Raw genomic sequence first — 25,698 nt, 5'->3', positions numbered from 1 at the left:
CATTTTGTTGTAAAATATCAGAAAGAATAAAATAGTAAAAAAACTTATCATTAATGTTTAAAATTATTTTAAATTAGAAATGACAAGAATAATTTAATTTGCAGAATAATATGTATAAAAAAAAAACATTTTATTTCTTAGTTCTACACAAATGAGCTTTGTTTCTAAACCTGCTTCTTTAATAGCTATATTTTAAGCTAATTTTATTAGAATTGCTTGTTACAACAGAATTATTTGGGTTCAACTTTATATATATTATATTATTATATAAATAAAAAACTATTTTATCATCATTGGTAAATTCAAAACTCTAAAAAATTCCTTATACTGTATATATTGGATGTAAAAACTAAATATATTGCATGTAAAAAGATAATATGAATTATAAAATCTAAAAATTACACAGAACTTTTTTCTATTCTTTTAATAATGTAATGATAAAATTAAAGTGTGGACAGTGAAAGATGTTATAGTTCTAATCAGATTTGTATAAAATTGAAAAGCATTTGTGCACAATCAAAAAGTGACCAAAAACTTTCAGATTGAGATATGATATGGCATAAATAAAGATGATCAACATCAAATTACTTTAGAAAACTGGAAAGTCAATTTTCTGAATCACTCTTGTATTACCTTCACTTATTAGTATAAATTTAAACACTAGAAAAATATTGATAGAAAACTTTTTATAGCATACTTTATAAACTGTTTTTTTTTCTCTTTTTCCAAAAAAAAAAAAAAATGCTATATGCTTTTCAAAATCTTAACACTAATTTTTTTTTTCACTAGTTTTAACTAAATCTAAACTTTTTTTTTAAAGAGAAGCAATCTCATAAAATCTAAAACACTATTCTAAAAAAATAATGTAACAATTATGTATCTATAAAACTGCATATGATGCATTATATGGTTATTAAAAGGAAATGGAACAGTGAAAAATTCACTTTATAAACGAACTCTTTATATAGTCTGATGCAAAAGAACTCCTTTATTAATTATGAAGATAAATTAATTTTTATCAGATATTTTTAAATTAAACTAACCCAAGTCATTCAGCCAAGTTTTGTAAGAACTGTTAATATAGATAATCTTAATAAGTTCCTCTACAGATTAGTAGAAGTTTCGCGCTATTATTTCTTAATTACTCTATAAGCATGTTTATTAGAAAAATGCACAAGAAAGAATTTTACATTTTTGGATGAATGTGCTCCAACAGAAGGAGTTGACCCAGTTGGTGTGGATACAGCAGAAGCATTTGTTAAAGAGTCCTGCGGGTGTTGAATAACTAGGTAATCTGTGGCTGGTAAATTATCAGGGGTTCTAAATAGTCAAAAAGATGGAAAAGATTACTAATAGACCCTAAATCAATCAAGATTAAACATTTATTGTATCATTTTATGCAATAATTTCAATCAAAGTAGGTGGTAATATTATTTTAACTGTCAAATGGAATAAATAAACTATATTTCAAAAATAAACCTGATAAATAACAATGTAAGAAACTGAGCCAGGTGGCTAAGGGGATAGAGCGTTTGCCACCAATGCAGTGATTCAGATTTGAATCCCAGCAGTGGCTGTTTGATACGAATTCAGCTCCTGGTTGAAATTACCACATTGATGTAAAACATCCTCAGTAGTAGATGAATCATGGGTTAGAATCCCCTTGGTGTTAGGCTAACCGTGAGAGGTTATCTTCTCTATGTGATGCAAATGAGGGTTAGTTCCATAAAAAACAAAGGTTTATTTGATACTCTACGACGGCTAGTTTGTCCCAATGCTTGATCCAGAAGTTATCTTGTCTTCTGTGTTGGGTTCAAAATTACAAGGCTGCGCAAATACATTGATAGTTGAAAATTCAGAATTAGGTTCGCTGTTCAAAGCTGGTTATATTATAATACGCAAGAAACTAATTCTTTGGATTATAATTTTTTTTTCACATCGTAAAAAGATGCCACAATGAACTTATTTTAGATGACAACAAAAAAAATAACATTTCATAAAAAAATATGAAAAATTATATTAAATTTTCACATGCCTCTTCTAACCTGAAAATGGAAATAACTTTTTACAGAAAAATTATTTCTCACAGTTTAATTGTTTTTAAGAGCTGATTGAAAATATCCTTTTCTCATCAGGAGATTTAATTAACTTTTACCAATTGTTAATCATATTAGGTATTCAAATTAAATTATATAATACTATGAAAACAATGACAATCAATTAATGAAAAAATTAATTAATAAAATAAAAATTTTAAAGAAAAAATGTACCTTAATAAATTCATAGCTTCAAATTCAGCTTCTTCTCTCAACCATGGAACTGGTTGAAGAAGTGTCGATACATCAATTTCTTGAATTTCTTTTGTAGTAGCTAATGCTATTATACCAGGTTTTACCTATAGTAAATTTATCAAAAATAACTTAGAAGATATCTTAACTTACAGATGTTCAAATCACATACTAAAAACTGAAATAGCAAATATAATCAAAATATATAACTTCGGCACTACATCAAATTATTAAAATAAGATTTTATATAAATTGAATATCTTGAGTAACAGAGTTCACAATAAATACAACGCTACATGTTAAGTTTTATCTTCAATAACTTGTATTTTTAAAGAGATCTGCCAGTGTTTTTAATTCAGTGTATTTACAGCTACAAACTTTAATAGAAATATTGATTTTAACTTAATATCCAAATTGATCTCCCTAAATACAATAAATATGGCTTGAATCAGTGCACTCCATAAAATGTATAATTCTTACAGTATACTTTTGGGAAAATCAAATAGAAAAGAATACTGATAAATTTGGTAACACATCCCAAAACTTAAGATTGAAAATTGAAAAAAAAAATTACAATCAATAATTCAAAAAAAGATTTATTTAAACTTATCTTCATTAAAAAGAAACTTGTTTTTGAAAATGTTAATTTAATAAATCAAAATGAAAGAATAGAAATAAAATTAAACATCAAAATACATTAAAAAAACAATATTATAGCTCTCAAGTGCACTTTGATATCATTTAATAATTATGAAATTAAATTGAAATAAAATGTATTTTATTGCTATGAAACAAAATTAAAAACACTACATATTTTTGAGAGTATACTTATGATTCACTTTGTTAGAGATCATTAAAAATTTGAAATTTTTATCTGATGTAAACTAAAACAATTAAAATGTATTAAGGAAAAAACCAACTTAAAAGTAATAATAATAATAAACCATGCTTCAAAACTACTGAAAAACAAGAGTTCAAGGAAGACTTTAATAATACTAAATATTTGTAGTATTTGATTTCACTGGCATGTTTGACCAATGAGTTTTTGCAGGAAATGTATACAAATGCAATGTGAGAGTCTTCTGACTAGTGTCATAATTATCAAGACATTTTTCACTCAGATTTATAGGCATTTTTTCTATAGTAATTTTTAAGATTTTTTTTTTTTTTTGAATCATCAAAATTTCAGGGTTCCCACTAAATTTCAGAAAAAAAATTCCCTGACTTTTCCAGATATATCAGGTAAATTTCAATGAAAATCAATACCATATTTTATCTGTGCTACGAAATTTTTCATCAGAAAATTTTGATTCTTTTATATGTAATGTCAAGTATTAGATTTTCTACGTAAAATAAATATTATATGAGGAAGGAAGCATTTCAGTTTGTCTAAAATGTGAAATTTTTACAATAAATAATTGTAATAGATGTTAGAATTATTTAACTCTAATCTCAACAACTGAGTACTGTTACTGACAATTTTAAGACTGGTTTTTTTCCAGGTATAATGAAGGAATTTTCCAGGTTTTTGTAAAAAAATTGAAACTTTACCAGACTAATCTCTGATTTTTGGAGAAAAAAAATTCCCTTACAATTCCAGGTTTTTCCTGTTCTCCCTGACCCGTGGGAACACTGAAATTTGGACAACACTAATATTCTTTTAAATTATGCTTAGCATACATACCTAAAAATATAATAGCAATGAAAATTTAAATATAACTAAAGCACATACTCGATTTATGCAGAAAGTATTAATAGTATCTTGATCTTTGTGTATAACTCTAACAATATTTTGATTGTTGGAGTTACTTTCCACACCATCAATTCCTTGATCTTCATCCTACAGGATTATAGTGCAAAAGATATAATTTTTCTCTATTATTTCATACTGTAAAGCATAATGACAATAAGTTAAACAAGTTAAATACCTTTGGTATTGGTACAGGTTTACATTGGTAAATATAACGGATAAATATATCTTGAACATGCTCTTGTCTAACTAAGAAGTTCCACAATCGTTTCACAGGTAAAACTACTCGATGGTTTGACCTAGACATAATACATATTTATTCCTAGATTATAATGGTGAAAACAATAAAAGTTACAATCAATTCTGATATTATATTGATGAAATTGTGATAAAGAATAAAAATAAATTAAATTAGTTTTTTTTTTTAAAAAAAATACATAAGGTATTAAATTTGATAACTGCACCCCTCTCCCTAGAAAGAGAGGAGAAAGAATGGGATGAAGAGTTGTCCCATATCAGAAAGTGGCACTCGCAGAAAATTTTTAATTACAACAACATATGATAAAAATAATAAAAAATTTGGAAATGTGTTTTATAGTGTTTTGATTTGTGCTGTTTAAAGTGTCCTTAAATTAAACACATTATAATCACCAATATCTTGTAATGCCATTATGCATGACATTTCCTAGCTTTTTAATTTCTTTTTTTCTGAAATCTGTAATTACTTTTAATTCTTATTTCCTTTCTATTTTTCATCTTTCTTTCTTCAGCCACTTTTATAGAATAATATATTATTGAGTTGCTTTAGAATTCGCTTAAAGAATTTTGGGATATCATTTTTTTGCTAACTTGTTTAAAATATCAATGTTAGGTACTGTGGAGTTAGCTCTATTGGCAATGATGATTTCTCTATGCTAATAATGGATCTCTTCCAATTGTCTATTAATAATTATTATTCCTGTCTACTGAAAGGTCTGTTAATAAACACTATTTAATTAGGTATTCTCACATTTATCAGAACACAAGAGCTGTAACCTCTTCTGAAATGCTTCTAAAAACTCCTTTTCTTTTATTATTATTCAAAATTATACAAATTATATAAAAATGAATCTACTAATAATAATTTCCGTTTTTTTTATGTGAGCCAACTTGAGGTAATCACAATAACGTTGACACACTATCTGTCAACTGATTTACATGTATGATACATTACAATAAATAAATATATTTGGATCCTGATATGGAGTTTCATTTAAATTAGAATTGTTTAATTACATAAACAGCAAGCAAAAAAAAAACGTGTATTATCGACAACATGGATTTTTCTTCTTGTTTCTTCAACAAATTGCAAAAAAATAAATCAAAAAAGGAATGATGAACCCTAATGGCCTTTTTATGTTTTTTTTTCTAAATTTGTAATTTTAGATTTTTATTACAGCAGAAAATACTGTAATACAAAAAACAAATTTTCGGCATTAAGGTACTAAAACAGATAGTAAAAAAGTAATATTTAAAAAAAAATTCTGTTTCTCTCTTGCATTTTCTGTTTATTCTTGCAATTTTATTTCTTTTCTTTAATTATTAATATTTCTCCTTGTTTTAATTATTTTTTTAACAACCATTACTCATAAGACATTTTTTTTATATTAGCCAGCTGTTGCAACCAATGTTTCCATTTTCAATTTTTTTTTTTTTTTTTTTTTTTTTTTTTTTACTTTGCAATTCTAAATCTCCTTTACAAACACAATTTCATCACTTCATAAAAATTATGTTTATGCTTTATCCCCGGGTAAATTTTTCCAAATATTTTTCATACGACTGCTTTATGATGAAAAAAAAAACACATTTTATTTACTTGATGGAGATAACATGAACATGCAACTGAAATTTTAACAAAAATTAATTTTTTACTGTTTTTTTTTTAAGGAATTAAAAAAAATTAGTAAACAAAAATTGCAGTAACCAATATTGGAAATATGTTATATATGGTTTCTCTAAACAAAATTTATCTGAATAAAGGAGATTCATAATATTTAAAGCATGTTAGTATTCTTAAAAGTGTTTACTTAATTACAAATACTTTTAATTTATAAAAAGAGTATTGGATAATAGCGTTCCAAAAAAGCAAAACCCTTAAAAAAAATCAGAATGGCGAAAAAATGCCCGATTTGCTGCGACCTGAATTAAAAATTAGGTATTTATTATAAGGTATTATTATTAGGTATTTATTATAAGGTATTATTATTAGATATTTATTATACATAAGTTTCAAAACTAGTAACAAATCTTTTCAACTGATGAAGCTGTCGATAAGGAAAAACTATGATACAATGTTTACAAATCAATCATGACTGATAACAACGTAAAACTGTCTAAGGAAAAAACACTACCCATTCCCAATGAAAATATTTTAGTTGAAATTTCTGCTATGGCATGAAACAGAAAACATTGTTTTACAATATTCTCAATCAGCAGCCCCATCTGTAGACGAACTTTGTAATTAATTTCTGAAACTTGCTGGACATAAATACCTCGGTAACCTGAACAGAATGTAACAAACCATATAACTCCTTCTGTTTTTCTTTAATTGATTTCTTTAAATTGTCTGTCATTTTCAAGATACTTGACAAAAACTACTCTATGAACATTCTTTAAAAATACAAAAGTAGTAAGCAAGATGGAATTATTGATAGAATGTATAAATTATTAAAAAAAATTAATTTGACTTGTTCCTTTTTCAAACAATACATTGGCCCTTAACTGATTCCGTATCATAAAATAAACCACTAGATACAATTCAGAACCGTAAGTGAGAACTAAATGTACTCAAAAAGCTATTCTTAAGATTCAAATAAGTAGAAACAAAATATACCTAAATGGAGTATTTTGAATTTCAAGTAGTGTAGAGTATTTGAGCAAGGCAGGCCCAGTTTGAGAATTAGAAGCAAAACAACCAGGAATGTAATTTGGTGGAGGCCCCTCAAAAGAATCCATGAACTCTTTTAAGTCTTTAAGCCAAAATTCCATACATTTTAATACAGCTTGAATCAGTGGACTTACAACAGGTAGTTCTAAAAAAAAATTATAAATTAAATAAAAATTAATTAAGTGAAAATCAAATCAATTAAATTTAGTGACAATCAAATAGAGTGGAAATTAAAATGTACAATTTAAATTAATTTTTTGATTATCAAATTAGATAAAAATTTGATTATGAAATTAAATTTTTAAAAAAAAAGTTCACTTTCACTACATAGCTTTCCAATACAAAAAATTCTTTTTTTTTTTTTTTTTTTAACAAAGTAATTTAATACAGGAAAGCCACCGAAAAAAATGAACAACATAGTTGCTTTTAGTAGCCTAAAGCATGGAAATAGTTGCTGAAAAGTATGAAAATAGTTGCAAAAAAATTTCAAAAAAGAACAAAAAAATTTCAATAATATGACAAAAATTTTATTAAAAGACTTAATTGTCATATACCATGATTCATTTAGTCAAGCTGGTGGCAAATATGATAATTTTTATATAAACTTTAGTTTTCTGGCACTAAATTTTTATATAAAAAATTAAATACTTTTAATTGCTAAAATTCCTTTAAGATAATACTTTTCCATTAAAAAAACCTTACTTTTTCTAAAAAAATTTCCTTTTTATCGATAATTGATTAAGCAAATATATATATTTATATTGATATATATATTATGAAAAGTGATGATTTAAATTCGACAATTCATGCATCGTAATATCGTATTAAAAATTGGGAGTTTTAAAATCATGCAAAATTTTGTAGCAATAACTGTTGAAATAGCGATCGAGATACAAAATAGACTTACAATGAAATCTGCACAAATTGTGCACATTAAAAAGTGATGACTCAAATTCGCAATTCAAAATTTTAATAATTTTCAATTTCTTAAGAAAAAAAAATTTTGTGTACAGAAGCTCCCGCGGACCGCAGGTTGTCAACCCAATTTATGCTAAAAAACATCGCTAGGAGTACAAAAGTCTCCCAATAGTCTCCTTTTCCTGAAAATCGTTGCTTTTTTAGCCTTTTCAGGCAAAAAAAGTCGCCATAGTTGCCTTATGCCAAAAATAATCGCATTTTAGTCACCCGTGGCAACCCTGTTAATAGGATTTAAAAATAGTTTAAGCATCAAAATAAAAATTAATTAAGCAATTAAATTTGTTGTTTTCAAAGTGTTTGCTACTAACTCTACAGTATTTTAAAAAAGAAAAAAAATCAGCATTTTCACTAGATATAAAAATTATGTAATTTCTTTTCTTTTCAAAGATAACGAGCTACCTTATTTCCTAGATACAGGATTCATTGCCCAAAATGATATTTTACACAATCAAAACAAACATTGTATAATGCAAACTTTTGCTACTGTAGATATGAGATGTTAACATACAATAACCATAGATATTAAATTTATCTCTTCTTAAAATGCCAAAGTGATAAAAAAAGTGATCACTTTCTTACAACTTTAACATTCTATTTCATTAAACTAAACATAATTGTAATTAACTTTAGTTAAAACAAACAGTTACAAAGATGACTTTAAAAAAATCAAAAGATTTAAACATAATATTTTCTTATAGTCAGAATATAAATGAATGCATGCATAATGAATTAAACAATTTTTTACCCTGCATTTCAAATCCAGCAATATTAAGGTATGTTTTGACGTGCTTCAGAGCAAGTTTCACTATAGCATAACGAAGAATGCCCCAGGTGTAAGATGTTGGATCAAGCTGATCTAACCCACCAGAATCTGAACCAATTTTCTTTCGTTTACTAGTCAACTGATTGTCATCAGTAGTTCCACCAAATACATCATCAACGTCATTCTCTTCAGCAACCTCATCATCTTCATCACTTGGTAAGGAAGCATTTGAATCATAATCTAATTCCTGCCATTCTTGAGGTAACTGTGCCTATTATAACAAGATTTAACATGATTAAGTAATTAGACCTTGTATATTTTTAAAACAAATCTTATTACTAGATATCATCTAATTACTTAGCTGTTACTGCAGGCTGCGCTGTCAAATCTTTCAACAAAAAATAAGTACTTTTTAAGCACAAAAATATTTTTAAGCACTATATACATTACAAAATGATTTTCAAAGACTTCACATGACCATGATAAAATAACTAGCTTCTGATAAAGAATTCTTGATTACATAAGCCACCATAAAAAGATTAAGAGCTTTTTTCAGTTTTTAAAATGAGGGTGGAAAATTAAGCCTAAAATTGCATCTAGCAAAATGCAGCAGAGTTACACACGAGAATGCTAGAATCTCACTGAACGCAGTTCAGTAGACACATATGCAGACTTGTAAGTATTTCATCAAACCTGTAAAATGATTGGCGTTTTCATACGCTATGGACTGGCGGTACGATGAAATGGATTGTGGTTGAATGAATGGTGAAAATGTTGTATGGAACAATGCGAAAACCCTGCTTTTGCAAAATATGTGCCGAAAACTGACATGGTAAAGAAAAAAATCTCATTTTTGAAAAGGAAAAATCAAGCACTTTTTGAAAACGCCCAATGAAAAAAGCTTCTTTAAGAGCTTTTAAAAAACGAAAATCAAAAATAAGCACTTTTTAAAATCGCTACACACCATGATTAGTAACATCAATATATATGAGTAGATATTTTAAAATTTAAATTTTTTTAACTTCAGCTTCAGATACAAATTAAAATAATAAAACTTGGAATCTGAACTCAATTTAGGGAATCTTAAAAAGCAAATTTTTTAAATCATTGACAGATAAATACAATAAGTGTAGAAATATTCTGTCTACTTATCAATACGTAAAATGTAACACTAGTTTTATGATCTGTTTCACTGTTTATAGCAAAATTGATTATGCCATTTTAGATATTAAGATTTTGATTATTTATTCATTTCAATTTTTTAGTCAATTGCAATTGCTATAAGCAATGCATACAGCTTAAACAAATTTAACTCATAAAACATTTTTTAACAGATAGCATGCTAAACATATTTGCAATAGAAAATAATTCATTTTTGATTGCAAATGAATTACATAATTCATTTAATAAAAATATTCAAATATGCAACAAATTTCTATTACAATTAATACATTTCCCTCTTCATTAAAAAAAAAATGCTACTATTCAACATTTAAAACAGTTTTATAGATGTGAGCCAGAGAATTGGAAAGGGATAAAGGCATAAACAAAATACATTTTAATTTGCTAGAGAATCAAGAACAAGCATCATATTTGGTATAACAATCACACAAAAAATTAAAAATAAAACCTACTTTGGACATAAACAAAGAAACCATTGCCATTTTTGGTGGAACAAATTGTTCTCTAAACGTGGGTTTATCTTCCTTCATGGTGGGTTGAGTGGTAGTTTGTCCCAACTGACCAAGGAGCTTCATGTGAAACTTTATTCTCTGTCGAGAGAGGGAATCCAGTAAACTGGTGCCAGATTCAGTAGTACTGCTTTCTTCTAAACAAAAATAATAATTTTACCTCAAACAAAATTTTTTAGTTTCGAATTTATATAAGTTAATAATTGTCCCAGTAAACAAATTAAACTTGCTTATAAGCCGTTTTAAATTTTTTTACATAACAAAATCATATAAAAGATTACTTGACTAAAACTAAAAGGAAATTTATACATTTATTTATAACACGGCTATTACAATTGAATAACTAAATAGAAAATAAATGTAAGCAACAAAAACACCCAAAAAAAAAAAACATTACACAAAAATATGAACTAATGAATTATTCTGATTAGTTAAAGGGTCATAAAATATATATGACAAGATCTTCATGGTCGAGTGTTCTGGCATGCAGGAAATCAGGCAGGCTTGAAAAAAGATGCTCTTTATTTAGATTAGAATATTGGAAAAGAATAAAACCTAATACTAAAAATTTATGAGTCTAAGTTTTATGTTGGAGAAAGTCTCACAAGTTTTCTCCTAACATATCTTACATCATAGTCAAAAAGTGGAACATAATTAATTATGAGTATAATAGGTCCATAAAATAAATACAAGGATTTGTCAGAATCTCACGCTTCCTTAAGGGTAAAACTTAGAAATGTTAGCTCTGCATTCTTTGATCTATTTTTAAAACAGGATGTGAATTATTAACAATATGAACAGATTTTGTTCTAAATAAGGATTTAGGAAAGAGAATTTAGACTTAGACAAAGAAATAATATAAAAAGATTTGCTAAAGCGTTTTATATTACAAATATAATTAGTCATATTCACATTACTGCAATTTAAATTAAACAAAAACTTATCTGAAAAGTTTGACGTTTTAAAATTAAATGAAAAAAAAACAAATAAATAAACTAATAATTAGAGAAAAAGATTAATCTTTTATCATCTGAAGAAAATGTTGGCATTATTTTATCAAAATTTTTACCTTATTTCAATTTTATAGAAACTTTGACTTAATAAAAGTCTTATAATAAATACTATAATAAAAGTATTATAGCATCAAGCACTGAATTAATGCAAATCAACTTAATTGTTTACAAAATCAACATAAATTACAGCAGTTTGATAGTTACTTTCTACTAATGAAGCTGGTGAACCTGATGATTCTAATGAATTAATGGTAGATACATGAAGTAATAATTTGGCTCCACCACCAAACAAAAGAGCCCATGTATCTTTAGTGAAGTTGAGGCCAGCTAAACGGTACAAGACATGACAATCACATGTGGACAGAGCATGAATGAGTTGACTGAGATAGATACTGACAAATGCTTCACACAAAAGGGTATGTAATTTCGGTGAATCTTCATCTTTATCTTGTGCTAAGAGAGCCCGTAGTGAAGCAACACCTAATAGAGATTAAAATTTCATATTAGTCACAATGCAGAAATGAAAATAAAAAGATCTCAATGCAGTTTATTAAATAACATAAACTTTTACACCAAAAAGTAAAGAATATTGAATATAATCATAATATATTTACATAAAGAATATATTCATAATATCATGCAAATTTATTATGAAATTGAGTGCGTTAAAAATGATTCTTTAAATGAGCGATTATAAATTCGTGTGTTGTTAGAAAATTCTAACAAAAATATTGAAATTTTTAGAATCGTGTAGAAATTTGTTCTGAAAACTGTCCAAAATCAAACAACAAGACTCAATGAATTTACGATTTTATCATGACGAATAAAAAAATTTTTTAAAAAGATACGTATTCATGAAGTTAGTGTGTCATAATATCCTGTTGAACATATTGAGATTTTAAAACCCATGAGAAAATAGAATTACTGCCAGCAAAATGAGGAAAAAATCATATTAATTTTAGATGGAATTCTAAAATTTTTTATTTTTGGGCCTGTACTTTTCAAATGTGCTTTTTTTTATACGTAAAATCCCTAAAATCCAGAATTTTCCAAACCCCTTGAGCAGTCCGTATTTTTGAGCTCATACTGTATTTGTAAAATTGATGAATTACTTAAAATCAAAAAGAAAAGAAATTAAGGTACCATTCTAAATCATTATTCACTTTTTATAAAAGGGGAAAAAAGCCTCTAAATTAAATACAGTTTAAAACAAACTTTAAACCTCCAAAAATGGTCTGAGCGGCAAAATTAAAACAAGAGAAAAGCTCTTAAGAATGACGTACTTATATACTTCTTTTTATTACATTTAAAAAATCAACATTTTTTAAATAAATTCTTGTAAAAAGGAGTTGCTGAAAAGTGAAAATATCATATTTGGTTGTAAGATCTTCTTTAAAATTGGAATTTTGTAAATGAATTTTCGTAACTAAAACTTTTATAGAAAAATAGAATCTGTAAATATTTGTAACCTGGCCATTTGTGAGGCGGAGTAGTAACTTTCATATCCTCTTCTCCACTACAATGTCTATCTCGTCCTAGATGTCCAGCTAATAGATGACTGTTTTGATATACAACACTCGAGCTAAAATTAAAATAAATGAAAAAATTCAAATCATCTAATATAATTTGTGTATTAGCAACACTGCATGCACAAAGAATTATAATACTTCATAAAAATTAATTTCTTAAAAGAAAAATTTTACAATTAACTAATGCTTTTAAAGATGCTATTTTTTTTTAAAAAAAAAAATTCCTTTTTAAAAAAAAAGAAGATAAAGTGTGTAAAAAAATAATAGCGTCTTATACAGGGTGATTATAAAACAACTTCGCCAACATATGGCCTTCTAGAGAACATAACGTTTTCTAGTGAAAGGAATAAAATTTTGTAAATAGGTATTATGATCTATGCATTCAAGATGATGTAAAAAATGATTACATAGCTTTCAAGGTTACATTACATGACAAAATTTTGAAATTTTCTAATAGCAACATCCATTTTTTAAATCGATATGTAATACTAAGAGTAAAAAGCGAGTTGTTGGAAGGGCATTTTTAGCACAAGAAATTACAACACTAGGCTTTTACTAAGCAATTCCATTTTTGTCAGAAAGTGATTAAAAAAAAGAAGAAACTATGGATCTGTAAGACATGTGAGATCGTACATATCAAATAATTTTAAACAACTAAATTCTTCCTTTGTAATATTTTCTCTGCTTTTAAAGGTTTTTATCACATTCTCTTCTCACTACTGATCACAAAAAATTGCAAATCTTGGCAAAAGCTAATGGTCTCTATTTCTTATGGTAAAAATATCGCTCAAACTTAATTTTAGGTTTTTTACTGTAAAGATTACGTTTTGATAAATAAAAAAAAAGTGGGAGTTACCATTTAAAAATTTTGTAACTATGACCATGAGAATGAAGCAATATAATTTTAAACATCATTCTTGAATGCATAAATCATAATATCTACGTACAAAATTTTATCAAGTTCTTTCAAATAATATGCTCTAGAGAGAGTCATATGTAGGCAAATAATCATTTACGCATTTCAGATTGCATAGAAAAACAAACTTTTATCCAATTTCTAATACTTTTTATTAAAATTTTAATATAATAAAAATTAAGGTGAACAATAAATTTTTAACTAATAAAGATTTAAAAGCTGAAATTGAGCATATTTTGTTTTTGTATTAAAAAGATAAAAATATTTTTAAAAAACTCATATATAAGCATAACTAAAGTAACTTGATATAAACATATGGCCATTTACTCTGGTTAACTACTGTACATTATTGTAGTTAAGACAATTGTGAACCAAGTTCTTATCTCAGTCAGTTCTTTAAGCACAAGCAAATTATTGTTATATTTCTGTACAATTGATGCATTGTTAATTCCCATACAATTTATCAAAAAAATATTAATAAATCCCTGCATAATATATTTTCCGTACAAAATGCATAATCTGATGATTGTTAGTACAAGTGATATTTATCTACTACACATAAATTTAAAAATAATATAAAAACAAAGATTCATTTTTGTGTTTCATAAGAAAAATAATACACTGAGCTCTCGCTAAAACGACCCCCCTCTGTTACAATAATGTTTTGTGGTCCGGATGAACTTGCATATGAATTAATGTTATCCATCTCTCAATATTGCGATATTCTCTGAAGCAATGAAACATTTCTTTTTCTAAATATTAACCTTTTTATTTCTAAATATTAATCTTATTTTATCATATTCTGCCATTTTTTCTTCGGTCTTATCTGACAAAAGAAATCTCACGGCTGATTATGTACTTATCTTATTTATTTTCACCACAGTGAATGGCTTTTGTATTGTGATTTCAATATCCCATCTTTGATGTACGTAGACCCCCCCCAAGACCTTCCATTCTTAGAATTGCCTCCCTTATCTCTTAAGAAGTCACAGATGTAACATTCCTATCTGATTTCATATTTAACCATAATTACAACTATGCAAATTAAATTTTTATATAATATACAAATAGATTTATAGTTAATACATGAAATAATGTTAATACTTGTAATATAGTTAATAATGTTGGGCGAATCGCATCATCTACTTCCTCATTGAAAGGCAGCTGGCAGTCAGGAAGGGAAAAGTACCAGATAGATGGAGACACAATGTCCAGAAGTCTTGAATTAATAACGAAGTTAACTCTTTTCCATAGAACAATCTAATTTAGCATTCATTCTTTCTCCTGCAACGCTGTGTGTAGGCAGCTCTCACCGTTCATGATATCGCTGTTAAACTTATTTCCCTTTTTGTTATTGAATGTTAAGTTTCATTATTAAACTATTGTCTTTTTTTTCTTGCTCCACAAACCCCTACATACATATATAATATAAAATTTCAAAAAATCTTATTCAGTCCCCAAAGTATGTAGGCCCTTGATATAATAATACATCCCTCTAGAACATTATATCTATTTGGTCCCCAAAATATTATTCAGAGAGTTCCTATGACTGTGTATTTTAATTTCATCTCCATCAAAAATTAGATACCTGTGATGCCCATGTTTAATATTAATGCAACTTAACACAAAATTTGGTGCCAGAATTTTGTTGTTAAAAAAAGCAATTTTAATTAGATTGACTTCAAATATAAATATATATTTTCCTCTCTTAATCTATCAGCTCTACTTTTGGTAACTCAGCCGCTTAACATGCCAGTTTATTTAGAGGAAAAATATAAATAATAGCATTTCATTTTAACCCACAAATGTTTTGAAACATGTTTATAATTAAACTTAACAACTACAAAAGCATTATTAAAAAATACCTAATTAGTTCCTCCATAGTAAGACCTTTGGAACCACCTTGCTTCACAATAAAAGTATCACTATCACAAAGAGATTCATAAATACAGGCTGAAAGTGATGTGCTCAGATCTCGTAAAACCATAATATGTGAATAGTTGGAACTAGAAACAGTTGGGGGCTCTGACATGTCAATAATTGTTAATAGGATATCATGGACTAGAGACTGAAACAAAAACAAAAAATTATCACTTATATTTATCTTACATTGCAAATGAAAGAAATACAAATTATAGAAAACAGTATGTGTAAGGTGATCCTATTTATGCATATTTTTTTAAATATTATGTGCTGCTAAATAAGTATACTTAAATGTTGCATATTTTTTTAAAATATAATAAACTCGACAAATTTAAAGAAGTATGTGACATCCTAACTCCCTCATGTCATTCAGGCTTGCCACATGCCCTTCTCCAAAAGCATGAAAAGTAGTTTCATCACATTAACGCAAGACTGAATGCGAAGAAAGCATGATCCCTGTTGCTAGAGGTCAAAATAATGTAGGTCAAGAAAAGCAGGCACTTACATAAACTGGAACATCACTTTTATTGTTGCACTTAAACATAAACAGGATACAATGAAAAAAGAAAAGAAAAAAAAAAGAAAACATGCTGACAACAAAAAGTAATTCATTAACTGAAAATAACAATGATCTACAGGACTATAATGACGACGACACATAAGAAAATAATAAGCACTGTAAATACTAATTCAAGCTTTGAAAATAATAAACATTGGAATACAAACATGATATCTACTCATAGAATTTACATATTATTGATCCCAACAACTAGATATCTAATATTAACTACTGAAAACACTGAGAAAGTAATCCTTAATTATGGAATAAAAAGATGCGATATGACGGAGCAACCGACAACTCCGCTTCTGGTGGCAATCTGCGTGTTCACCTAAGCAGGTATAAACAAAGCCCAAATGTAAACAAACGTCAGATTTTAGCTAATAATGTCCAATAATTTGGGCAATTGGGGGAACGTTAGAAGTATAGTGAAAAAATACTTCATTACAGACATAAATTTATTAAAAGAATAACTTTAATAGTCTATTAAAATAATTTAAAATATTTATTCAACATATAAATTGAAAATCAAAAAATGCAGAAGTGCCAACTTTTTAATCAAGATTTTGGCAAACAGAAGTACAATAACACAGAAATAAATACATTTATTAAACACCTACTAATTTGTAGATATTCAACTTAGCATAATTTTAAGATGTATATAATACTTAATTCCATATAGGTATATAATATTACTTGAATTATGCATGTTTTTACTTATTAAATAAAAAAGTAACACAGGGTGCGTAGCCAAATCTTTCAACAAAAAATAAGCACCTTTTAAGTACTTTTTAAGCACTCAAAAAGTATTTTTAAGCACTACATATATTAACAAAATGCAAAATAGTTTTCAAAGAATTCGCATGATCATGATAAAATAACCAGTTTCTGACAAAGAACTCTTTTCCTGATTATATTAGCCATTATAAAAAGATCAAGAGGCTTTTCGGTTCGATATCAGATGGTGGAAAATGAAGCAGAGTTGCATATGAGAGTGCAAGAATCTCATCGAACCCAGCTGAGTATACGCACATGCAGACCCGCAAGTATTTCATCAAGCATGTAGAATGATTGGTTCTTTCATACGCTATAGACCGACGGGTCGCCGATATAGATTGTGTTTGAATGAATTGTAAAAACGTTGAATAGATCAATGTGAAAAGCATGCTTTTAAATAATAAGAGGCGAAAATCGACATGGTAAAGAAAAAAATCTCATTTTCGAAAAGGGAAAATAAAGCACTTTTTAAAAACACCCAATGAAATCGAACAAAAAAATGAAATCGAAAATAAGTACTTTGTACTATTTAGATAGAGCTAGAACCAAATTAAAAGTTATATATAACACTGAAACTTAATACTTCATTATAAAATGATACAATAAAATTGATAGCTAGAAATCCATTTTCCAGTTTTTGGGTTAAATTAGAACTAGCCCTTTTTCCTTTTAATCATCCTGCATTTGAACCACTAAAAATGTTTGCGTACAACATTTCAGCTAATTGGAAAGAGAAGAAAATTTCTTTGCTTTTTTTTAAAATTTCTTTTTCAATCAAATAATTTTTATCTTATATTTATTTATAGTTTATGGAATTGTTTATGATGAAAATTAGCCTAGATTAGTTATAGATTAGTTACAAACAATAAAATTTTACAACTCTAGGTCATTAAGGGAAAAAAATTATTTTAAGCAGATTGTTACTCAAATTCTCATAAACTGAAATTTTTATTACTCAACTGTAAGACCGTTATCTTAAATACGAAATTCCAATAATTACAGATAAATCTTAACAGTTGGCACCTCAAAAAATGTTAAATATTGAAATGTATTCCTACTTAAATTTTAATTAAATATAATTATTTTTTTAATAAAGGCAAATGCATAAATGCAATACACATTTCCTATTGAATTATATAGTATAATTACAATGCCAGATTTTGTACCAAATAAAAAAATTTTTTTGAAAAAGATTGCTTATACAATTTACTATTACAAATTTTAATCTTCTTTTTTTGTATACAAAATGAAATATACAATTGACAAGTCAATTTCTTTAAAAACTCAATTTAAAAACTCAATTTAACTTTTATTAATTTCTTCTGAAGTTTCCTCTTAAATCTAGCTTCCCACAAGACAAGTATATTTTTGTACATTTTTTTCTCTTTGAAAAAGCTAAATATTTATTTACGTTTTTGAAGGCAAAATTTTATGAAACAAAATTTTAACTTAATTGTTTAAAAACTCCTTAATTTGCTCTATGAAGAGTCTGATGAATTTTAGATGACACGTAAAATAGTTTCAAGTTCTGTTTTCAAAAAAGAAATAAAGCCACATGCTAACCTGTAAATGACGGATGGGGTCAGCAACAACTGTCTTTTGGCATGCAACGCTGGCTGCAAGTAAAGGCAATGTAGTTGGAAAAGGCAAAGGTGATAGAAGTTGCTGCCTTGAACGTTCTTGCTGAAGTTCATGAAGTAAAAGAATTAATTCCATTCTAACAGCTGCTAACCCACCCCCGTGTGCCCCATGTAAACTGCAATAACTCAACAAAGTTCGAATTAATGCTTCATTAGCTTTTAACCAATGTTTACGTCTACCAGCACGTTGCAGTTTAGCTTCAAAGTCCATTTTGTCAGCTAAAAGTATTTCATGGAGAGAAGGTCTTGGATGATGGAAATCTATTGCACTATCCCCTTGAGTAGTACTACTACGAGGACTTCGATCAACTGTCATAGATTCTGAGTTGTCTGAAAAATATAGACTATTTTAATAATTTTATGCAAACAATAATAACTTTTTTTCTTCATAAAATTTATTTTAATTAAGCTTAATTTTTAATTGATTTTAATTAAGTTTAATTTTATCCAAAATCATATTCACAGGGGTAATTATGAGCTCAACTTAAAAATCCTGAAACTCTCTTGAGTAAAATCATTAATGACGCATTTCAAAAAATTAATGTCCTTATAAATTTAAGTTATCGATATTTTCAAAACATGAAATTCTAAATAAATTTATGCAGCATAATTTAAATAAATAATTATGTATACCAAGTTTATTTTTATCTCTAATCATATTTATTATTCTACCAGAAAAAATATTTACATATGAAAAATATGTCAAGTATAAATTCTAGTTCTGATATTTCTAAATAAAATATACAATAATTTTTATACATAAATGTAATCGATGATTTCTTGAAACTTCTGAACCTTGGATTTCCGGAAGCTTCTGTTTCGCAAATAGCAAAAATTCCGGAAATCCGGATTTTTTCCGAAACACAATCATCTCTGTATTCATAACTAGAAGTAATATAATTTTAAACAAGGTAGGTACTTCATTTACGTCGCACTAGAGCTGCACAATGGGTTATTGGCGCCAGTCTAGGAAACATCCTTATGGAAGGGTGATTCGAAGACACGCCATCACAATTTTGATTCTCTGCAGAGGGGATGGCTTCTCTCCTTTGGTAGCCTGAGGACCTGCACACGAACTCGAGCACTTCATGGTAGAACAGTTTAACGAGGACCGATACCGCACACCCTCCGCCCCTACATAGTCTGATCAAAGTGGTCACCCACCCGCTTACTGACTGCAGCCAGTGATGCTTGACTTTGGTATTCTACTGCGAACCGCATCTTTACGATCAGTCCACTGCGGGACTAATTTTAAACTAGTCCCACAATATTTAAACAAAAAAGGGAAAAAATACCTCTTTAAATAAAGTTCTAAAAAGTTTGTTTTAAGTTCATGTACAGCTATAAAACCAAGCTTTTTTTACAATTAAGATCTATAATGTCTGAAAATGTAAACTTGAGCTAAATTTCTTTTAAAACAAGATAAATAAAAAAATTCTAATATGATTAACTACATTTTTTAAAAAAAAGTAACAGTTTGACATTTATCAAAGTAAATAGTTAATTAACTGATCAAAAAGAAATATTCGAAACAAGTAACTAAGTTAAACATAGAAGAGGGATTGCGATGTCACAATAGGCATTACGCATTTCCTAGCTATTAAAATTTCTTTAATTTCTTAAATTAATTTTTTTAATCATTCTTAATCAAATTTAAATTAAATTAACCCAATTATTTAATTTTTATTACATTTTAATAAAAAGCTGAAATAAATATTTCATTTTTTCCTTAACAAACAATATTTTTATTTCAATACAAATGTAATGCTGATTAATTCACTGTTGCGACTAAATCATAGACAAAAATCTATTTATAACTCTTAATTCTTTATTTCTTACCTCTAAAATGTTTCAGTTACATGGTTATACTAATTCTCAGTCCTTTTTTCGATTCGCTTTCACCACATTATTTTCAAATTTAATATTGATTATTGGCTTCATTTTTGGATATGTCATCTTTCGATAAATCGCCAACCATGAATCTCTTCCCATGCTGCTAATTGTCCGTTGGGAACAATTCATTTACTCTTAATTTCGAATTCTTGGCAAAGATATCTTGGGCCTCTAAGTCTAAACCATTGAATTGATATCTGAACAGATATTCTTGATGTTAAGAGCTCTTGATCCCTTTAATGGACTTATTTTTCTTTATTTTATAATTTTGGAATGTGACCATGTTCATTATAATATTTTTTTAATAAATAAATTTTTCCTAAACGAATTTCTTTTTGGGAGGGGTTATAAATATCTCTACATCATATCCAAAGTAAAATGTATGTGAAATGGCCATAACACTTAAATTCTACAGAGAAACTACATCCCACTAACCACTATTGAAAAGAATAAAGATTAAATTGCCACAAAAGGGATGAAATTTCAACAGGATTAAAAAGATCAAGAAAAGTATTCATGAAAGATTGATATCAGTTAAACACAAATTGTGACAATAAAAAAATACTACTTGCAATTCAGTTCAATTACAATGAAATATCTGTTACAAAAATTTACAAACCTGATTGACTGAAATCTTCAGAAGACCACCCATACAAACAAAGGTCCTTAAGGGCTGAAACACTTTTTTCTAACCATATGTACAATTGATAGCGTAACTGACCTCCATCAACTTCATAACCAGTTGCAAGTGTGCTCAGTTCTTCCATCATTATCTGAAAAATGAAAAGAATTTAAAGCATTTATCATATAATAAAAAAGTGTTAAACACAGGGTATCTGCTACAATTTAGATTTTCAAATTCATGACATTCCATGACTAATTCCAAGAATTTTTCATGACTTTACGAAGTTCCTATTTTCTCCGATAAAAACACAACAATAAATTTAAAAAATCATTATAATAACATTCATTGAAATGATAGGTGTAACCAAAACTGTTATACTCTACATCTTCATTTATTTATAGATTTTAAATTTTAAAAAAAAACAGAGTAAAGAACTAGTTGAAGCAATAAAATAGCTGGGGGGAAAAATACAAAAGCACATAACTTCCTTTCTTTTTCTGCAGAATTACATTCTAAAGATGCTTTTCTTAGAAAGGAAAACTCCTGATTTTTCCGTTCTCATTTCGGAATAAAAAAAATTTGCCAATGACTGGCTTGCTCCAGCTAGAATTGTAAATTGATAAAATAAAAATAAATAAATAATAACAAAAATTCTGAAATCACAGAAGTTCAAAAGATAATTCGCACTAGAAATGATGTTTTTTCTTTCATTTTTTGAAAGAACACCATAATTTTTAAAGAACATGATAAAAACATTTTGTATTTTAATAAAATATGACTGTGAGTGGGGATTTCATTACTAATCCAAATAGTGCCCCCCCCCCAAGCTCTTGGGCGCATTCTTGGGCAAATTCTGAATCCCCCCCCCAAACTATTCGTTTTATTTCGTGTAAAAATTCCTCCCAAGCTTTAAGTGGGTGCATCGTGCGCCCTCCTTCCCCCCTGATGGGGGCCCCTGAATTCAAATATTCGGAACACTATGAAATGGGGGGGGGGATTCCATTTCAAAAAATAGATTTTTCATCGACCTAAATCCATGACTTTCCACGATTTTTTTAAAAAATAGTAAAAATCATGACATTTCATGACAAATTTTGTTCATATATAATACTGAAATTCATGACTTTCCAGGTGCGCAGATACCCTGTAAACAATTTCACATTACAAGACTCAAACAATCTTACTTTATGATAGTTATAAAAAAATATAGGATGAAGCAAAAACTGACAAAAACTTAAAAAAGCCACTGTCCATTAAACTAAAACTAGACTTTTCAACTAATAAAACCTTGTTGAATCATCATTATCATTATAATTTTAATGGATGCTTTTAGAATTGTTAAAAAATTTGCTAAATAAAAAAAAATTTCGACAACTTAATGCGAACATAAATTTAGTGTGAAGATTATGCATTTCATATAGTCAGGGATGAGAGTAGTCAGAAAGTAAAAAAGAGGAAATCCAAGAAGAAAAAAAAAATTATATATAAGCAAAAAATTTGACAAAAAAGGTGCGATTTTTAAACTTGTCAACCATGTGATAATAAATCCCGATATGAGGCTTTTAAATCACGTGAATTTGAAACTCTACATCGAATTTAAAAAATGCGCAAAATACCAAATCATGATGCGTATTTTTTAGATCACGATGCATAATTTTTAAATCGCGCGATATTACAACCGCAAAAACGAATCACGACATTGGATTTTAATTTCGCGTAGCTACATAGGGTTTTAAAAGCTCGTAAATACAAATCGCGATATTTATTGGTTTTTTTAATCTCGTAAATAAGAATCGCAATGTACAATATTTAAATAGCCTGAATAAGAATCGCAACGTTAATCGCAACTTTTAAATCAGGTAAATACGAAAATCGATGTTTGATAATAAAATCGCAATTTTAAAAATACATAAATACAAAACACGATATTGGATTTTTAAATCTCGTAAATAAGAATCATAATGTACGATATTTAAATAGCGCAAATAAGAATCGCAATGCGCAACTTTTAAATCTGGTAAATACGAAAATCGATGATTGATATTAAAATCGCGTGAATAAAAATCGAGTTATTTGCAGAGTCTGGACTTGAAATTTCTAAAAGGCTTGTTTGTATTGCTTTTGTTTAGACATAATAAATAAAAATTTGCAAGATTAATTGAATGAGCAAATAAATATTTTCACCGCAAATCCACCTATATATTTTTTTGTTTGTCTTCACGCCAGAATACAAGAAGCAGCGACGTCTGAATTACGAAAATACGAGCTATCCCGCCGACGGATAAAAAATACGGAAAATCTTATTTTCTGTGCGTGAAATCGGAGAAAACAGCAAATGTAAGTAAAAATGCGGAAGGGTTAGCAGCTAGGACGTAGTTTGAATTTTCAGTTTATCTTTGAAAATCTTAAATAAATATAATTATTTTACTTCAATGACTGAATTTTTAAAAAAAAGCGAGATATTTATTAAAAAAACGAAACTTTTAGAGAATCGGAGTTTTTGATAAAAAGGTTGAAATTCGAGAGACAAAAAGAATCTCATCCCTGTATAAAGATCAACCAGTTTTATCCCAAGGAAATGATTTTTAGAGAAACTTCAGAGGGTGGAATAAAGACTTCAGTAATTTCGCTCCGTGGGAAATTAAATTCCTCATAAAATATTTTAACTTGTGCAAAAAAAAAAAAATTTCAGCGGAAATCAGCGGGAAAAATGGAAAAATCTGAAAAAAAGCGGAAATCCGCGAATCCGCGGAAGAATCTCATCCCTGTATAGTGAAGCCTCAACAAAATAAAAGTAAGTAAGAGAAGTGCCATCAGATGAATTCAATTTCCAAAACTCACTAGAAAGTAAAAATAGAGATACAAAATACAAAATAAATCATAGATCAGTAGTGAAAGAGAAAAATAAAAAACTCCAACTAAGCCTAAAAAATAGTTTTTTCTTCCTTTTTGAAACCTGGACAATTAGACTGGCTTTTCCTTTGTTATTATATTTCTTTTCTTTTGACAGCAAAACACACATAATTTATTAATTTTTTTACTAAAGATGAATAAATTGAGTTTTTTTTTTTACATAAAATATATAATGATTTTTATACCATATATATATATATCAAAATGAAGATAAAACAAAGGAAAATTATAGACACATGAAAAAAAAGGGGGGGGGAATAATAATGAAAAAAATAACAAACAACTAATTTAAAAAAAAAAAAATGAAATTCTTTAAAAGGATGAAATTTTTTATATATATATATATATATATATATATATATATATATATATATATATATATATATATATATAGCACATATATTATCTACTATTAACTTACTTTCGTTTTCCTCCTGTTTCCGTTTTGAGTTCGGTTCTGTTTTTATTGTGCGATATATATATATATATATATATATATACATATATATATATACATATATATATATATATATATATATATATATATATATATATATATATATATATATATATATATATATATATATATATTACAAATACATATTATAATTTATATGACAATTAAAGTAATAGCTCTAACCCTAACAAATGCCCTAAATGCCCCTCTTTGCCCTAAATGCCAACAAAACCAGGCATCACCTGAGCATATCTTGAACTGTTTAGGGCTGGACTGGAACGACATTCATTCCTCTCCCATTCTGGTTTTGGATTTTCTTAATGTCAACGGTTTTATTGATCTGGTCTGACGCCGTCAGACCAGATGGGAATTAGCAACAACAACAACCCTAACAAATAATTTTAACTGGTCTTAAACATTTTTAGTGCTTAAAAGAGCATTATCTAACTTAAAGTTAAAACTAACTAATTGCCAGTAAATAAAACAACAGTTAATTTAGTTAAATTTTACATACATGAATAAATTATGTATTTAACAGTCAAAAACAAAAATAAAGAAAAGAAGTAAAAGAGTAATCAGCTTACCTTTAAACAAGCTATAAATTTCAATTGTTGTGCCATAATATCAATACAAAAAGCTTTAGAGTCGTTTTTCTTCACTTCTAAAGAAATAAGAAACATTCTTAAACATACATTTCTTAAGCAAAAATATATTAAAAAATAACTTTAAAATTAAATATTGTTCTGAAAACTCAATAATTATGCAAATAGAAAGTCCCTTTTCGAGTTCCACGTAGCAGAACCCTTTTTCTATTGATTTTGGATTTAAAATCGATTTGTTGGAAAGAAAATTTCAGCCTTTTTGCTTGACCTCCAGGGGCTTAAAACATTTTAGTAAATTAAACTTAAGATGTTTGTTCAGATATATACCACCCTCAGATGGACTTTACTGTATAAGGCATTCTATCTAACAAGAAGAATTAGTTTATTGCTGCATCTCAATGAAGTTAAAATAATATGAAAAAGGGAAAAATCTAAGCAAATTCTAATCTATCTGT

The 25,698-nt window shown here is 27.5% G+C and overlaps 1 protein-coding gene across 3 annotated transcripts in view; it reads right to left on the bottom strand.

Moving 5' to 3' along the window:
- Rbcn-3A (rabconnectin-3 alpha) overlaps positions 1–25,698 on the bottom strand; it is a 124,723-nt gene that overhangs the window by 14,954 nt on the left and 84,071 nt on the right. For all 3 annotated transcript variants that reach the window (XM_087168273.1, XM_087168276.1, XM_087168275.1), the window contains exons 36-48: positions 25,226–25,302; positions 21,266–21,419; positions 18,677–19,083; positions 15,720–15,922; positions 12,879–12,991; positions 11,614–11,889; positions 10,340–10,533; positions 8,688–8,976; positions 6,911–7,109; positions 4,217–4,337; positions 4,021–4,128; positions 2,271–2,395; positions 1,191–1,320 (exon numbers count right to left, since the gene is read on the bottom strand). In XM_087168273.1, the coding sequence (XP_087024399.1) occupies positions 1,191–1,320; positions 2,271–2,395; positions 4,021–4,128; positions 4,217–4,337; positions 6,911–7,109; positions 8,688–8,976; positions 10,340–10,533; positions 11,614–11,889; positions 12,879–12,991; positions 15,720–15,922; positions 18,677–19,083; positions 21,266–21,419; positions 25,226–25,302 (2,396 nt within the window). The remainder of the gene's footprint in view (positions 1–1,190; positions 1,321–2,270; positions 2,396–4,020; positions 4,129–4,216; positions 4,338–6,910; positions 7,110–8,687; positions 8,977–10,339; positions 10,534–11,613; positions 11,890–12,878; positions 12,992–15,719; positions 15,923–18,676; positions 19,084–21,265; positions 21,420–25,225; positions 25,303–25,698) is intronic.

The sequence above is a fragment of the Parasteatoda tepidariorum genome, chromosome 7 (genome assembly GCF_982258835.1).
Source record: "Parasteatoda tepidariorum strain Cologne lab strain chromosome 7, Ptep-v5.0, whole genome shotgun sequence".
NCBI lineage: Eukaryota > Metazoa > Arthropoda > Arachnida > Araneae > Theridiidae > Parasteatoda > Parasteatoda tepidariorum.
The sequence above is the reverse complement of the archived record's forward strand: the minus strand, read 5'-3'. Positions and strand labels throughout refer to the sequence as shown.